Source organism: Rhinatrema bivittatum, chromosome 9 (genome assembly GCF_901001135.1).
Source record: "Rhinatrema bivittatum chromosome 9, aRhiBiv1.1, whole genome shotgun sequence".
NCBI lineage: Eukaryota > Metazoa > Chordata > Amphibia > Gymnophiona > Rhinatrematidae > Rhinatrema > Rhinatrema bivittatum.
The window spans coordinates 213,650,475-213,668,960 of record NC_042623.1 but is presented as its reverse complement, the minus strand read 5'-3'; the positions used below and the strand labels follow the sequence as shown (position 1 = coordinate 213,668,960).

At 46.7% G+C, this 18,486-nt stretch overlaps 1 protein-coding gene across 1 annotated transcript in view; it reads right to left on the bottom strand.

Moving 5' to 3' along the window:
- Positions 1-18,486, bottom strand: part of MED12L (mediator complex subunit 12L) — a 764,678-nt gene that overhangs the window by 240,961 nt on the left and 505,231 nt on the right. The window contains exons 18-20 of the mRNA XM_029616044.1: positions 11,074-11,192; positions 2,346-2,489; positions 21-184 (exon numbers count right to left, since the gene is read on the bottom strand). Of these exons, the coding sequence (XP_029471904.1) occupies positions 21-184; positions 2,346-2,489; positions 11,074-11,192 (427 nt within the window). The remainder of the gene's footprint in view (positions 1-20; positions 185-2,345; positions 2,490-11,073; positions 11,193-18,486) is intronic.

Genomic DNA, 18,486 nt, shown 5'->3' with positions numbered 1-18,486 from the left:
AGACTGCAGTGTCTACAAACCCTTCAAACGCTTGTGCTGTCTGGTCAGGATTTATGATTAGACAGGCATGGTAATGTCGTAGCACTGCTACAACGCACAAGCACAGGCCTGTTGTGTAACTTCCTGCCAGGCTGGATGACTTCAACAGTAGTTCGGCCTCCACAACACTCAGTTCATTCAGGAGCTAAAAGATATGAAAAATATTTTTCAAATTACAGGAAATACCTACATATTTTAATTCTAGAGCACTGGGTGTAACCTTTAACAGCAGTTTTCAAATGTGTCACATGCTGTTATCCAGCACACTCAAAAGCCTGCAGTTTGTCCGTTTGCACTGGATGGCCCTTTAAGCTTGTATGCACCACTCAATATAAGTCTGTGTGATACAAAATGACAAAAACATACTAAAATTCTGTTCTGTTCACCATAAACATCAGTGTGACTTCACTATTAGCTCGAGATTGCGCCTCCAACTGTCTGTGCACTTGGCTTCAATCATCACTGGTGCAGATTTACCACCCTGGCAGATACATCCATTATCTGTGGTTGTGTTATGTCTTTGGTTAGGAATATGATCAGGCAAATGGAGAAACCCCTAGAAGAGAGCCTCTCTGCCTTCAGGGATGCCACTGCTTAATAAGGGCCAGGAAAGTCTCTGGTTTCTCCAATATTTTTCTTTTGTTAATAAGTTTGACAGTCTGACTCCCTGTCACAATGGGGAATCTATCTGCCTCCAACTCTATAACTCCTCAGGGGTTCTGGTCTTTACTGGCCTGGTACAAGTTACAATAGTCAGACAATAATTGTTACAAAAGGAGGAGTCCATAGCCTCAGAACTACAGACTAATATGTTTTAATGATTAGATACGCCAGAAAAAAAAAAGAGGGGCAGGGGAGAAGATGTAGTATAACAAAGTGTAAAATACTTAAAAAGTAACTTCATCCTAGGAAAGTGCTGGTGTCTAGATACTGTGCTGCACAACAGAAGGAAGTACTTTGTGATAAAAATATCAGTGAGCACATTTTGTGGTAGAAGGCAGTCTGAACATTCAGTGTACTTTTTAAATGCTGGACTCTACTTCATTAGGAGTGTCAGATTCAAAATAAACTAGTAATTCAGTTCCATTGCCCACTAAATAAATAATACACACACACACACACACACACACAAGTATTTCATTTTTTAAAAAGCAGCAGAAAAAAAAATGAGTCCTGCTAGTTTTAATAATGCAATATAGAGCAAAGTCTATATCATGTCATATCGCCTAATGATTAGGTTTGCAGTGACTTAAAAAAATAATTTTTACTCTAGCTGAAAACGTTTTCCAGGCACATAAAGTACCCAAAAACAATAACTGCTGTTCTGTTCAGTAAACTAATCTACCCAATTTCACTTTCAGCCTCACAGCTCTCTCTGAAATCTATGGCTTCTATGTTGCAAAATTTCTGAGCCAAAACCCTGGAACCATCTATACTGGGCCACTGTTTTCTCACAGCAAACATTCAAGCCAGTGAGGCTGATATTTTGATCTGCCATGCAAAGATTTGCTCTTGTGCATGAGTTTGAATTTCATTAGATTAGGTTGTTTTTTTTTGTTCAAAGCTTCACGGTGAATTTTCAAAAGAGTTATGCATATAAATATAACATACATGGTAGCAAATATCAAAAGCCATTTACCCACAATTAGTGCATTTAATGCGAGTAAAATCTATTGACAATTCAATGCCACATGTTGTAGCAATTTTCAAAAGCCCAGTTATATGGGTAAAAGGCATTTACACGTGTAATACCCAGTTTTAAGTATGTAAATGTGTTTGAAAATCAGGCCCTGAAGTACATACTGCTATATTCCTGTTAATCCAGAAAACAGGTTAATACGAGGTACTGTTCAGGACAAACCACATATAACACTGATACAACATACTTACATAACACTGCATATTAGTTCATGTTTATACTGAAAATATTTTACAGCTACTTACTGTAGCTGAACTTGCAGTTTCTCGTTCTGTGCTACACTTCCCAAGATTTGCTTCTACAATAAACTAGCAATACCAAGTCTTCCCCTTTTAGACGACACACAATAATTCTTTTATACAGCATGTACAATTTTATTGGACTTTAGCTTGAGTAGTCCAATATCAAATGTTTATTTTAGATAGTTCCTCACTACTATATCTAATCACATAGCTATAAATGCCCCCAGTTTAGTGCCATGAATACTGCAAAAAGTTATTTATCACAGGCCTGTGCCATTCTTTTGCTATTTGTAGAGACATCATGGGAGAGTTTTCATTTTGAATTGCCTGAGGGCAAAAAAAGACAAGCGTGACTTCTCTGTTACCTGAATAGCAAAGTCAATAAGGCCATTGATGTTGAGAGCAGGCTCCATGAGATCAAAGATGAGCTGAATATGGTGAGCCAGGGGAAGATGGTATGACGTTCCTGAGGCAAAGCTGGTTATCTGTTCCAGCACATTACCTGCAATCTGGAAAGATAAATGCAAGCAGATTTTAACATTGCAGGAATTAAAGATGTTCCTCAAAGAATCAGCTTTTCACATTTCTGTTTATAGTACAATAGAATGTAAGTGGTGACATTTTGGGCTAGACTATTGGTCCAGCAAGCTCAGCATCTTGTCTCCAACAGTGACCAGTCCAGTAGATCCAAAATGGGAGATCCATTGCTTTTGGATCACTCTTAGATATAGGAAGGTGACAATATCCTCAAGACTTTGGCTAATAACCGTTAATGGACCTGTCATCCACAAAACTGTGCAAACCCTATTAATACCCAGCTAGCCTTGATCACTTGTTTTGGCAATAAATTGTGCTAATACATTTTTAAACATGACAACAAAAGGTGGAGTGATATGTTTTAGTGCACAGTCACCAATATAAAAACTTCTGCTTTTGTTTACTTTCTTTTTTGCCTCGGAGGGAACTTTCCTTCGCCCTCCCCCCACCTTCCCCCCCTTCCCCTACCTAACCCACCCCCCCGGCCCTATCTAACCCCCCCCTAACTTTGCGCGCGTCGCCGGCAGCCCCGCTCCGTCCTCCGGTCCCGGGGGCTAGTCCGGAGGCCTCGACCACGCCCCCGGGCTGGCGCAACGCCCCCGGGCCCGCCCCCGAAACGCCGCGGCACGCCCCCGAAATGCCGCGTCGTTTTGGGAACGCCCCGGACACGCCCCCTCTTGCCCCTTTTCGAAAGCCCCGGGACTTACGCGCGCCGGCACGCGCGGGCCTTTTAAAATCCGCCCCTATATGTTCCGGTTCACCTTTATCCACATGCTTATTCACCCCTCCAAAAAATTGTTGCAGATTTGTGAGGCAAAACTTCTCTTGAGTACATCCATGCTGGCTGAGTCCATTAAATCATGACTGTCTATATGTTCTGTGATTTTATTCTTTAAAATAATTTCCATGATTTTTCCAGGCTCGCTGGTCTATAGCTTCCCGATCACCTCTGGATCCCTTTTTAAATATCTGGATGATTTTATAGGTTACAAATTACTTGTAATAGATCTGAACAGGCCTGGAGTGTATACCATCTGGTCCAGGTGATTTGCTACTCTTCAGTTTGTCAATATGGCCTTCTACATCTTCCAGGTTCACTGTTATTTGGGTCAGTTCATCTGAATCATCACCCTGAAAACTGTCTCCAGAACAGGTATCTCCCCAACATCTTCCTCAGTAAACCCTGAAGCAAAGAATTTGTTTAGTCTTTCCACGATGGCCTTATCTTCCCTAAGTACTCCCTTTACCCCCTTGATCATCTAACGGTTCAACCAACTTCCTCACAGGCTGTTTTGCATACATTTTAAAAAGGTTTTATTATGTTTTTGCCTCTATGGCCAAATTCTTTTAAAATTCTCTTTTAGCCTGTCTTATAAATGTTTTACATTTAACTTGCTAATGCTTATGCTTTTTTCTATTTGCATCAGATGGATCCTTTTTCCAATTTTTGAAGAAAGATCTTTTGGCTAAAATAGCCTCTTTCACCAGTAATTGTTTGGCCTTTCTTCATGCATGGAATACATCTGGACTGTGCTTCTAGGATTGTAATTTTTTTTTTTTTTTTAACAATGTCCAGGCCTGTTCTACACTCTTAACCTTTGTAGCTGCGCATTTCAGTTTTTTTCTATTTTCTCATTTTATCAAAGTTTCCCTTTTGAAAGTTTCATGCTAGAGCCATGGATTTACTTATTGCCCCTGTTCCAGTCATTAATTCAAATGTTATGTTATGATCATTACTGCCAAGTGGTCCACCACCGTTACACCTTTTCCATCAAATCCTGTGCTCCACCTAAGAATTAGATCTAAAATAGATCCCTCTCTCATCGGTTCCTGAACCAATTGCACCATAAAGCTGTTATTTATTCCATCTAGGAACTTTATCTCTCTAGCATGTTCTGATGTTATATTTACTCAGTCAATATTGGGGTAATTGAAATCTTCCATTATTACTGTATTACTAATTTGGACAGGTGGATGTAGGATACTCCTATCACTATACTCTTCCCCAGCATATGTGGGATTTCTACTCATAAAAAATTCTATTGTGCATTTAGCCTCTTGCAGGCTCCTTATCCTGTTGGACTCTATGCAATCCAGGACATAAATTGCCCCCCCCCCCCACCAAGGTGTTCCTCCCTATCATTGCGATATAGTTTGTACCCTGGTATGGCACTATCCCATTGGTTATCCTCCTTCTACCATGATAGAGGTCTTTAAAATCATGAGAGGACTAGAACAAGTAAATGTGAATCAGTTATTTACTCTTTCAAATAATAGAATAACTAGGGGGTATTCCATGAAGTTGGCAAGTAGCACGCTTAAAACAAATCGGAGAAAATTCTTTTTCACTCAACACTCAATTACTCTGGAATTCATTGCTAGATGATGTGATTAGAGTAGTTGGGTTTAAACAAAGATTTGGATAAGCTCCTGGAGGAGAAGTCCATAAAGTGCTAATAATCAAGATGACTTAGGGAACAGCCACTGCTATTACTGGCATTAGTAGCATGGGATCTATGTAATGTTTAGATACTTGCAATCTGGATTGGGCACCATTGGAAACAGGATTCTAGGCTTGATGGACTCTTGGTCTGACACAGTATGGTAGCTTTCTATGTTTTTGAGACAGATTTCTATAAACTGAAATGCATTCATTTAATCCGTAATTATAAACATTTTAATTTCATTGGCATATTCAGAATTCAACTAATGTTCTGTAGTCTGAACAAGCAGAACAACTGCTTGTTCAGACTACAGAAACAATTGCAAACTATATGTCCTGATGATTGGAGACCGTGAAAGGGACTACAGTGATGGAGTAACATGATCCATATGATCGGTACCATGCCAAACAGAAGGACGATGGTCTCCATGGCACAGAAACCATACAGCCTAGTACTTAACCCTTTCCAATAAAGACTGTATAGTACCAGATTTAAGGAAATACATCTTGATATTGCAATATTTCTAACTCTTGCTTACATGTCCCCAAAATTATTTTTTTCCTTAGGCACAAAATGGGAAAAAACTTTCAATTTATCCAGCCCAATGTTAAATTTGAAATTTAACATAATGAGGTAATTTTTATGCACCCTGATTAGATGCAAAATCCCATGGAATTTGTACCATATTTTTAAAAGGAATGCATGCATTTTTCCTTTCAAAATTGTTCAAGTGTACATAAGACCCACGGAATTATATTTATTTCCCATTGATATTCCACATTTTCCTAGGATAGGCACAAGGCAGATTACACAGAACGTTGTGAATTGCAGTACATGTGTCTGGGTGGAGGGAAGGGGCATAAGAACATGAAACTGAAGAATGCAAAACCGCATAGGTTGCAATTTTTAAAAAATGTATTTATATAAGAGCATAAGTGTTACGGCTATGGCTGCTGTGCAACCGCCTCACCACCAGGGGTCCCTCTAGAGCTGGATCTCCTGACAGGCCCAGTCCATCTCCCTTCTCCTCTCTATGTTCTGGGCTGTCCCTTATAACCCTGCCTGACAGTTCCCTCTGGGCTTCGGCATCGAGCTCACCTGGGCTCCCTGCTCAGGCCTTTCCTTGCCTTGCCCTGCGCGGCCTTCGGGCCTTTCCTTGCCTTGCCTTGCGCGGCCTTCGGGCCTTCTTCCTCGCTTTTCTTACCTGGCCTACGGGCCTTCTGACCTGCCTGCTCTGCTTACTGTGTGTGGCCTACGGGCCTTCTGTGTATGTGTGGCCTATGGGCCTTCTGACCTGCTTGCCCTGACTATGGTGTGTGGCCTACGGGCCTTCTGTGTATGTGTGGCCTACGGGCCTTCTGACCTGCCTGCTCTGCTTATGGTGTGTGGCCTACGGGCCTTCTGTGTGTGTGTGTGTGGCCTACGGGCCTTCTGACCTGCCTTGCCCCGCTTATGGTGTGTGGCCTACGGGCCTTCTGTGTGTGTGTGGCCTACGGGCCTTCTGACCTGCCTTGCCCCACTTATGGTGTGTGGCCTACGGGCCTTCTGTGTGTGTGTGGCCTACGGGCCTTCTGACCTGCCTTGCCCCGCTTATGGTGTGTGGCCTACGGGCCTTCTGTGTGTGTGTGGCCTACGGGCCTTCTGACCTGCCTTGCCCCGCTTATGGTGTGTGGCCTACGGGCCTTCTGTCTGTGTGTGTGTGGCCTACGGGCCTTCTGACCTGCCTTGCCCTGCTTATTGTGCCCTGACCCAGCCTGGACCCAGACACTGCTGATTGCCGCCTGCCCTGACCCAGCCTGAACTTAGACACTGCTTCTTGCCGCCTGCCCTGACCCAGCCTGAACTTAGACACCGCTTCTTGCCGCCTGCCCTGACCCAGCCTGGACCCAGACACTGCTAATTGCTGCCTGCCCTGACCCAGCCTGGAACCAGACACTGTTTCTAGCTTCCTGTCTCTCTCCACCTGGAGCCACCCTGCTGGGTGGTGTTCACGACTCCTGACCGGAGCCCAAGCGTAACAGTACCAGTCCTGCTGCTGCCCCCAGAGGGGTCCGTACCGGTCCTGCTGCTGCCCCCGGAGGGGTCCGAACCGGGCCTGCCAACTGACTTTGTTACTCAACTATCTGAGCCTGCTATACCGGCCCAGCTGCCGCCCCTGGAGGGGTCCGTACCGGCCCAGCTGCCGCCCCGGGAAGGGTCCGTACCGGCCCAGCTGCCACCCCTGGAGGGGTCCGAACCGGGCCTGCCAACTGACTTTGTTACTCAACTATCGGAGCCTGCTGTACTGGTCCAGCTGCCGCCCTTGGAGGGGTCTGTACCGGTCCTGATGCCGACCTTGGAAGGGTCCGGATCGGCCCTACTGTCGCCTCAAGAAGGGTTACGGACTATTTCTCTGCCCCAGGTGGGGTTTGTGTTCCCCTTGTCATCCCAGGAGGGGTTATGGAAATCTGCACCACCTCTGCTACCCCAGGAGGGGTCTAACCCTGCCGCCTTGTCCCAGGAGGGGTTATGGACTATTTTGCTGCCCCAGGTTGGGGTTGTGTCTGCCTTATCACCCCAGCTGGGGTTATGGACTGCCTTACTGCCTCGGGAAGGAGTTGAACCTGCCGCATCACCCCCGGAGTGGTCTCACGTTATTGATTACCTCCTGCACAGATGGGATCCAGGAGGAGGGGGAGGCCTTGAGGGGGGGGTACTGTTACGGCTATGGCTGCTGTGCGACCGCCTCACCACCAGGGGTCCCTCTAGAGCTGGATCTCCTGACAGGCCCAGTCCATCTCCCTTCTCCTCTCTATGTTCTGGGCTGTCCCTTATAACCCTGCCTGACAGTTCCCTCTGGGCTTCGGCATCGAGCTCACCTGGGCTCCCTGCTCTAGCCCTGCGCGGCCTTCGGGCCTTTCCTTGCCTTGCCCTGCGCGGCCTTCGGGCCTTTCCTTGCCTTGCCCTGCGCGGCCTTCGGGCCTTTCCTTGCCTTGCGCGGCCTTCGGGCCTTCTTCCTCGCTTTTCTTACCTGGCCTACGGGTCTTCTGTGTATGTGTGGCCTATGGGCCTTCTGACCTGTTTGCCCTGACTACGGTGTGTGGCCTACGGGCCATCTGTGTATGTGTGGCCTACGGGCCTTCTGACCTGCCTGCTCTGCTTATGGTGTGTGGCCTACGGGCCTTCTGTGTGTGTGTGTGTGGCCTACGGGCCTTCTGACCTGCCTTGCCCTGCTTATGGTGTGTGGCCTACGGGCCTTCTGTGTGTGTGTGGCCTACGGGCCTTCTGACCTGCCTTGCCCCACTTATGGTGTGTGGCCTACGGGCCTTCTGTGTGTGTGTGGCCTACGGGCCTTCTGACCTGCCTTGCCCCGCTTATGGTGTGTGGCCTACGGGCCTTCTGTGTGTGTGTGGCCTACGGGCCTTCTGACCTGCCTTGCCCCGCTTATGGTGTGTGGCCTACGGGCCTTCTGTCTGTGTGTGTGTGGCCTACGGGCCTTCTGACCTGCCTTGCCCTGCTTATTGTGCCCTGACCCAGCCTGGACCCAGACACTGCTGATTGCCGCCTGCCCTGACCCAGCCTGAACTTAGACACTGCTTCTTGCCGCCTGCCCTGACCCAGCCTGAACTTAGACACTGCTTCTTGCCGCCTGCCCTGACCCAGCCTGAACTTAGACACCGCTTCTTGCCGCCTGCCCTGACCCAGCCTGGACCCAGACACTGCTAATTGCTGCCTGCCCTGACCCAGCCTGGAACCAGACACTGTTTCTAGCTTCCTGTCTCTCTCCACCTGGAGCCACCCTGCTGGGTGGTGTTCACGACTCCTGACCGGAGCCCAAGCGTAACAATAAGAACAAGAAATTGCCATGCTGGGTTCGACCAAGGGTCCATCAAGCCCAGCAACCTGTTTCCAACAGAGGCCAAACCAGGCCACAAGAACCTGGCAATTACCCAAACACTAAGAAGATCCCATGCTACTGATGCAATTAATAGCAGTGGCTAGTCCCTAAGTAAACTTGATTAATAGCAGTTAATGGATTTCTCCTCCAAGAACTTATCCAAACCTTTTTTGAACCCAGCTACCCTAACTGCACTAACCTCATTCTCTGGCAATAAATTCCAGAGCTTAATTGTGCATTGAGTGAAAAAGAATTTTCTTCGATTAATCTTAAATGTGCTACTTGCTAACTTCATGGAATGCCCCCTAGTCCTTCTATTATTTGAATGTGTAAATAACCGATTCACATCTACTCATTCAAGACCTCTCATGATCTTAAAGACCTCTATCATATCCCCCCTCTGCCATCTCTTCTCCAAGCTGAACAGCCCTAACCTCTTCAGTCTTTCCTTATAGGGGAGCTGTTCCATCCCCTTTATCATTTTGGTTGCCCTTCTCTGTACCTTCTCCTTCACAACTATATCTTTTTTGAGATGCGGCGACCAGAATTGTACACAGAATTCAAGTTGTGGTCTCACCATGGAGCGATACAGAGGCATTATGACATATTGCACCTACTGTAACAAGTCACCAATTCAAAGTGGTTTACATTCAGGCACTGTCAGTGCTTCCCTGTCCCCATTGAGTTTACAATCTAAGAAGATCATTTACTTTGCTGCATTAGGCATTTACCATATGATAAACATCTTAACGCAGCAATAACACATGGTATTTTATATGCTATGTGCTTTTTCACCCCTGATATCGCAGGTATGGCAAAGAGTTGCTTTGCATGCAAATGCATGCAAAATAGCTCATAACTAAACAATTTCATGTTGATAAATTAACAGCTTACCTGGGAGTATCAGGGAACTAATAGAGGTACCGATACTCCTATGTAGGTGAATCAAAGGGGCTGATCAGCCCAGAGCAAACACCCCAAAGTGTGGCAAAGAACCCCAACCCACCCCCTCAAGGCAATCAAAGTCCCCAAAATAAACTTTATAGGCCATTAAATTGTGGCACAAGCTCCACCCCAAACCTTTTCCCTTTTTCAAAATTCCCCTCCTCCCTCAAGTCTGGCCCATCCACCCTCCCATCCCCTCTGGATCGACCAAACTTGTCCTTGTGGTTTAGTAGGTGCCTGGAGCACTTCCTAGACTCTGGACCTGGCACTGGCCATTTTTCAAAATGGTGCCAGCCAGCAGCTTCCTTTTGCCCCATAACAGGGGCAGCTGGCACCATTTTGGGAAAATGGCTGCGGCCAGGTTTAGAGCCTAGGGAGCTCTCGGCTCTCATTAGACTACCAGGGCAAATTTCTTAAGTCCAGGAGGAGAAGATGGGCTAAGCTAGGGGACTGACCTCTGGGGGGGGGGGGTTTGTGATGCAATTTAACAACCTTTAAAACATTTAGTTTGGGGACTTTTGCCATCTCAAGGGGTCTTGTCACACTTGGTAGAGTTTAATCAGGGCAGATTGGCCCCTTTAATTCATAGTACAAGGCCACCATCACGTGGAATTTGCAAGATAGATAAGCTGTGGTATTTTTCATGGCTGTATTTTATTATTGTGGAAAATACCCTGCTTAGTAATTGAGCCTCTAAATTTGTAATCAAGGTAATAAAGGGTGAAGTAACCTGCCCACAATCAAAAGGAGGATTAGCAGGATTTGAACCCAGACTCCTCTGGTTTCCAGTCTGCTGTTCCAAACACTAGGCTGCTATTCCACTCCACTGCACAGTTACAATGATTTCCTAGTATAGAAAAAATAAGATAAACATGCTACATAAAAATAGAATATAATTTGCATCTGCTTTCTCTTTAATTAGATTTTAATTGGAAAACAGCATGCAAACATTTGAAAATCCAATCTATGTACTTTCGTTTCCAATCCTGCCCTAAACACGTCCCCCAGTCAAATAAAGTACAGGTGCAATGGAACCTCACGCTTACTTTTAGCTGGATTGAGGGAATTTTCACACAGCCAATTTCTCCAAGTTAAATGGCTTTGAAAATTGTCTTCAATATGCTTCTACAGGAATTCCGGGGCATAACACGTTAAATGACATTTGTTGTAAAGTCAGTTGAAATTGTAAAATCATGCCCTGAATGTACAAGTGACAAGTGCATCATTTCTGAATGCCAAAGTCGCTTTCATTCTAGTTGGTGTTGTAAATAATATCAACAATGAAAATACCTGAGAAGTCACTTGATGCTGATCAAAGTAGGACAGTTGTTGGAGTTTGATGAACACAGTCTCTAGGGTTGGAAAAGCCTCTTGCTTGCTCTTCCTCACTTTCTGTCCCTCATCCCCAACTAAAAAGATACAGCAAGAAAGCACAGTTATTACATTCCATATAATAAAAGCCACATAGATCTCAGATATGACTGGAAGGACAGCTATTCTATGAGTCAGAAGGAGCACCATTTGTATTACATTTTCTGCATGTGCTATCTGAAAAAAAAAAATACAAGAAACTTTCACAATAAAAACTCTGGGACTTCCATAGGTATGAAACAAATAGGGAAAGCAAATCTTAACTTTTGCAAAGTTACTCATTTCCTTATTCATTTAGAAATCTTATTTTTATTTTATTTAAAAACTTTTCTATACCGTCATTAAGTTAGATAACCATCACAACGGTCTACAGAAGGGCACTCTCTAGTAACAGCTCAAAGTGGTGTCCAATAAAAATACATATAAATAAAAGTCATAACACAAAATATACATATAAATAAAAAGCATAATAGAATACATATTGAGAAAAACACCATCACCAAGCTATAATCACACACAGATCAAAGCTATACAAGGCAAATTAACTGAAACATTAGTGGTGTCATGCTGGGTCATACCAAAGGTCCATCGAGCCCAGCATCCTATCTCCAACAGCGGCCAATAGCAAAGAGTAGATCCAATTTTTTATTGCTTATCCCCAAGGGTAAGTGGTGGGTTTCCCAAAGTCATGTAGGAGTACATAATCAATCACTGTCCGGATAGCAAACTAGTCAGATAAACTTATCTGGTTAACTTTAGAGGTATATTCAATAGTGCAGGCACACTATTGAATATAGTCAACTATCTTAAAATTAGCTAGATAACTTTATCCGGCTAACTTTAGACAGCACAACCAGAGTTAGCCAGATAACTTATCCAACTAACTGAATATCAGAGATAGCTGGATAAAGCAAATGTTGCTTACCTGATGTAACAGGTGTTCTCACAGGACAGCAGGATGTTAGTCCTCACAAATGGGTGACATCGAGGATGGAGCCCAACCACGGAAAACTTCTGTCAAAGTTTCAGGAACTTTGACTGGCCCCTACTGGGCATGCCCAGCACGGCACTAACCCTGCAGCCAGCAGGGGTCTCCCTTCAGTCTTGTTTCAAAGCTACAGGCAGTGCCGAAAAATAAAATAAAAACGAACCCAACACCGCAGGGTGGCGGGCGGGTTTCGTGAGGACTAACATCCTGCTGTCCTGTGAGAACACCTGTTACATCAGGTAAGCAACATTTGCTTTCTCACAGGACAAGCAGGATGGTTGTCTTCACAAATGGGTGAGTACCGAGTTGAGGATGTCCTAACATGCACCAAATGTACCCAACGGCGTGCAACAGGCACAACAACTGGGGTGGAATTTGGGAGAGGGCATCCGCACCCTACCGGGAAGGTGGAAGGGTGTTGGTACCTCATGTTGGAAAAAGGTTACGCAAGACAGATTGGCCGAAGATGGAATCCTGTCTTCCAGCTTTGTCCAAACAATAGTGGGCTGCAAATGTATGGAGGGAACTCCAGGTTGCAGCCTTGCAGATGTCAGGAAGTGGCACCGATCGAAGGTGTGCTACTGAAGTCGCCATGGCCCTAACAGTGTGTGCTTTGACACGGTCTTGGAAAGGAATGCCAGCTTGCTGATAGCGGAAGGAGATGCAATCTGCCAACCAGGAGGAAAGAGCCTGCTTACCCACAGGTTGCCCTAACTTGTTAGGATGGAAAGAGACGAATAATTGAGTGCTCTTCCTGTGGGCAACTGTACGGTCTAGATAGAAAGCTAGAGCTCATTTACAGTCAAGGGTATGCAGAGTCTGTTCCCCGGAGTTGGAGTGGGGCCTGGGAAAGAAGATAGGTAGTATGATGGATTGATTGATGTGAAACTCCGAAACTACCTTAGGCAAAAACTTAGGGTGAGTGTGGAGTACTGCCCGGTCCTGCAGGAGTTTAGTGTAAGGCGGATAGGTGACTAAGGCCTGTAGTTCACTAACCCTGCGAGCCGAAGTGATAGCCAAAAGGAATAACACTTTCCATGTGAGATATTTCAGGTCACAGGAGTGAAGAGGTTCGAAAGGTGGTTTCATAAGGCGACCAAGAACCATATTAAGGTCCCAAGATGGGGCCGGAGGACGTAAAGGTGGCTTCAGATGGAGCAAGCCTTTAAGAAAACGTGTAACAAGGGGTTGTACTGAAATAGGGACACCCACAATGCCTTTGTGGAAGGCGGCTACCGCACTAACATGCATTCTAATGGAAGAGGTCTTTAGACCTGATTCTGATAGATGCCAGAGATAGTCCAAGAATTTAGAAATTGGACAGGAAATGGGATCAAGTGACTGAGAAGTGCACCATGATGTATACCTTTTCCATTTGTATGAATAAGATTTCCTTGTGGAAGGCTTTCGTGAAGCGATCAGGACACGAGAAACTGAATCTGAAAGGTTAAAGGGCTGAAGGACTAACCTTTCAACATCCATGCCGTCAGGGACAAGGCTTGGAGGTTGGGATGGAGAAGGCATCCATCGTTTTGAGTGATCAGATGCGGATCCTTTCCCAGAGGAATGTGTCTGCGGATGGAGAGATCCTGGAGTATGGGAAACCACACTTGGCGTGGCCAGTGCGGTGCTATCAGGATCATAGTTCCCCTGTCCTGACGTAGCTTCATGAGAGTCTTCGACAGAAGAGGAAGTGGAGGGAATGCATAAAGCAGACCGGTTGTCCACGTGAGGGAGAATGCATCCCTCGGCCGAGAGTGCTGGCTCCGAAAGAGAGAGCAGTAATTGTCTACTTTGTGGTTCTGAGGGGACGCAAAGAGGTCTATATGGGGATAACCCCATTTGTGAAAGAGAGAGGTCGCTACCAAGGGGTCGAGTGACCACTCGTGTGGTTGGAAGACACGGCTCAGCTGGTCTGCCAGTACATTGTCTGCTCCCGGCAAGTAGGTGGCTCTGAGGTACATGGAGTGGGAGAGGGCTTCTGCCCAAATCTGCGCAGCTTCCTGACACAGAAGGAAGGAGCCTGTGCCTCCCTGCTTGTTTATGTACCACATGGCCACCTGGTTATCCGTCTGAATTAAGATTGTGTGGTTTGATAGGCAATCTTGAAAGGTCCTGAGAGCATATTGGATTGCTCTCAGTTCCAGGAAATTTATCTGGTGTTTGGCTTCCTCTGGTGACCAGAACCCTTGAGTTTGTAAATTGTTTACATGGGCTCCCCAACCGATGTTGGAAGCGTCGGTGGTGAGGATTACCTGGGGATCTGGTGGAAGAAAAGGCAAGCCCTGTAGGAGGTTGGATTGATTTGTCCACCAGGCAAGAGACAGACGGAGTGCATCGGTGATGCGAACAATGGAGGACAGAGGCTGAACAGCTTGTGTCCATTGGAGTCTCAGAGTCCATTGCGTGATTCTCATGGCTAGACGGGCCATGGGAGTAACATAAACTGAGGAGGCCATGTGTCCCAGTAGAATGAGAAATTGGCGAGCTGTAGCTGTGGGTTGAGACTGCAGCTGGCGAGCTAGGGACACAAGGGTTTGAACCCGTGGATGAGGAAGGAAGACTTTTGCTTGTAAGGTGTCCAAGTCTGCCCCAATGAAGGATAAGGTCTGAGATGGGATTAAGTAGGATTTGTCGTAATTGACAAGAAACCCTAGAGAAAGCAGAGTTTGAATTGTTAGGGTCAGGGAGGACCGAGATATCTGCTGGGTTGGGGCCCTGATTAACCAATCATCCAGGTAGGGGTAGACGTGGACACCTGCCTTCCTCAGAAAAGCTGCCACTACCACGAGGCATTTGGTGAAAACTCGTGGTGCGGATGCCAGGCCGAAAGGTAGCACTCGATATTGGTAGTGATTTCGGCCTACTAGAAAATGCAGATATTTACGATGAGATTGCGTGATCGCAATGTGGGTATATGCGTCTTTGAGGTCTAGAGAGCATAGCCAATCCCCTCTTTGCAGCAGAGGGAGAAGCGAGCCCAGAGTTACCATCTTGAACTTCTCCTTGTGAAGGTACTTGTTGAGGGCCCGTAGGTCCAAGATCGGACGAAGTCCCCCTGACTTTTTTGGGATCAGGAAGTACCTGGAGTAGAACCCTAGTCCTTGTTGTGAGAGAGGAACAGGTTCTATAGCGTTTGACTGGAGGAGAAGGGATTCTTCCTGCTCTAGAAGAACAGAGTGATCGGTGAGTCTCCACGCCTGCCGGGGTGGGGAGTCGGAAGGTAGAGTCAGGAAGTTGAGATGGTAACCCTGTGCAATTATTGCTATCACCCACTGATCTGTGGTGATATGACGCCACCTTTCTAGAAAGTGGCACAGCCGACCTCCTACTGGTATGGCTGGAAGAGGGGTTTGGCAAGTGCTCTCTAAATGAGAGTCAAAAACCTGCCGCAGGGCCAGGTTGTGGAGCTGGTGCGGGCTTTTGTTTACGAGACTGGCGAGGTTGAGTTTTATGGTAAGACTTCGCAGGCCTAGCCTTGGCTAGTGGGGGATAATACTTCTGAGGCCGGAAAAAAGACTTTTTGGAGTCTTTTCTAAACGGCTGTTTAGAAGGCAAGTGAGGAGGAATGGATGAGAGCTGTTTAAGGGTCTCATGATGATCTTTTAGTTCAGCAACAATTTGCTGAATCTGCTCACCAAACAAGTTATCCCCTAGGCAAGGCAAGTCAGAGAGTCTATCCTGAACCTCCGGACGAAGGTCAGATGACTTGAGCCAAGCCCAGCGTCTAGCAGAGACAGCCGTAGCAGAAAGTCTAGAGGAAGCATCAAAGATGTCATAAGCTGTTCTTATGTCATGCTTCCCAGCTTCAAAACCTTTATTTAGAAGGGATTGAAGCTGTGGCTGGAACTGTTCTGGTAAGGCATCTGAGAACTCCTGCATTTGTTTAAGGATGACCCTATTATATTGAGTCATATACAGCTGATAAGAAGCTATCCTAGAAATCAGCATGGCTCCTTGGTATACCTTCCTACCTATACTATCTAGGAATTTGTTTTCCTTAGTAGGAGGTATGGAAGAATGTGGCTTTATTCGTTTAGCTTTCTTTTGAGCTGATTCTACCACAACAGAATGATGGTCCAATTGTGGTTTCTGAAAGCCAGGTGCTAACTGTACAAGGTAGGTAGAGTCAGCTTTTTTGTTTACCGGAGCAACAGATCCAGGAGATTCCCAATTCTTTTTAAGAAGGTCTAAAAAAACCTGATGAATTTGAATAGAGGTGATGACCTTAGGGGCATCCAGGAATTGGAGCAATTCCAACATCTGGTGCCTGTCATCTTGTTCAGATTGAAGCTGGAAAGGGACCAACTCCGACATGTCCTTCACAAAATTTATGAAAGAGAGGTCCTCAGGGGGAGAACGCTTTCTACTCTCCGGAGGAGAGGGTGGTGAAGGCAAATCATCGGTGTCAGTCGAGGTATCATCACCCCAAGTGTCATAAGGATCAGGTTGTTGACCCTTAGGACCATGAGCGGGTTGAATACCTGAAGGCCCCGGTTGAGGCTCCGAGAAACTTGAAGGAATCACCGGGGGCATCGAGAACGTCCTCGATGGAATCGATGTCGGCATCGGTATCGGTGCCGGCATCGAAGGAACCGGTGTCGGCATCGAGGGACTCGGTGCCGGCATCTGAATCCTCGGTGGAGCTGATGTGCGTATTGCCCCCGAGGAATGTATCGGTGGCGAGGGACGACAAGGCACCGATGGAACTATCCCCGAAGGGGGAATTCGATACGGTGTTTCTCCACCTGATTAGAAGGCTGTCGGTGATCCGGGTATTGCCGGTGGAAGGGCATTCATAAGCGCCTCCATCCGGGCAAGCAGCGGCGCCAGTGCTACTGGAATCAGATCGGTGACCGGTTCCACTCTCGGTGCCGGAGTCGGTGCCGGAGGAGTCTGGAACCGTAGCATCGCCTTGTCGATGGCCTCCTGGACCAGCCGGTCCAGTTCTGCCCGGAGACCTGGGGTAACTAGACCCGGCTCGACGGGAGAGGGAGGCTGAGGCAGAGCCGGAGGGACCACCGTCACTGGTGGAATCGCGGCTCCCAAACCCCGGAGGGGTGAGGGTTGCCTCAGTGTCTGCGAGACAGGAGTGGACGGTGCCACTTCTGGTCGAGACTTCTTTGGCGGAGGCTCGGACGGTACGGAGGTCGATGACATCGATTCCTCGACGGGCCGAGACTTATGACGTCGATGGCGATGTTTCTCCTTCCGATCCCCTCGATGATCAGGGGAAGGGACAGGAGTCGATGGCTGTGAAGTCGTCGATGGCGGACGGTTACCGGAGGGTTGTCGATGATGATGAGACTTCGACGGTGCCGGTTCCGATGACGTCGATGCAATCGATGGCGTTGGGGTACGAGCATGGAAAAGGAGTCCCATCTTTTCCATTCTGGCTTTGCGACATTTTGGTGTCATTAGGGCACATTTGGTGCAAGTCAGGACATCATGCTCGCTTCCTAAGCACAAAACACAGACTATGTGGGTCTGTGATTGACATAGTTCGGGTACAATCCGGACACCGACGGAACCCCGACGCCATGGCCATAGGCCAAAAATTTAGCCGCGGGACTGTCGACTGCCAACGGGCCTCAAGGGCCAAACTCGACGGTAGTCGACCAAACGACGGCAAAAACTTACCGAAGTTCCGCGGATGAAAAAATTTGAAGAAGGGAGACCCCTGAGGGGCAAATTTTCTTCAGAAAATTTTAATTGAAGAATTCCTGTCAGGAACGTGGTTTAGAGCTCTTTGACCGCGTGGCTACTGCTGCGCGGAAAAAAGAAGACTGAAGGGAGACCCCTGCTGGCTGCAGGGTTAGTGCCGTGCTGGGCATGCCCAGTAGGGGCCAGTCAAAGTTCCTGAAACTTTGACAGACGTTTTCCGTGGTTGGGCTCCATCCTCGATGTCACCCATTTGTGAGGATAACCATCCTGCTTGTCCTGTGAGAACTTATCCAGCAAATATACCTCCACCTATAAAATCCCCAGAATGCACCTAAATTAACTAGGTACCTTTTAGCTGGATAAAGACATCTGGCTAATATTCAGCAGGATAAGTGCACAAATATTCATTTAGCCAGATAACTAGCAAGTTATCCGGCTAAATGCCTCTGAATATGGACCTCCTAGTTAATAACTTCCAGTAACTTCTCCAAACCCTTCTTAAACCCTGCTGTTATCTTTCTTTTTCTTCTTCACCACCAAACTAGGCCAGCTTCATAGAGAACCTTCTCAAAGCACTGCTATGCTGATGGTGTTAGCCACCTTGATCACATTCTCTGGCAAAAAGTTACATAGCTTCAATGTACATTGAAATAATGCTAAAACAAGGAAGACAGTCCATG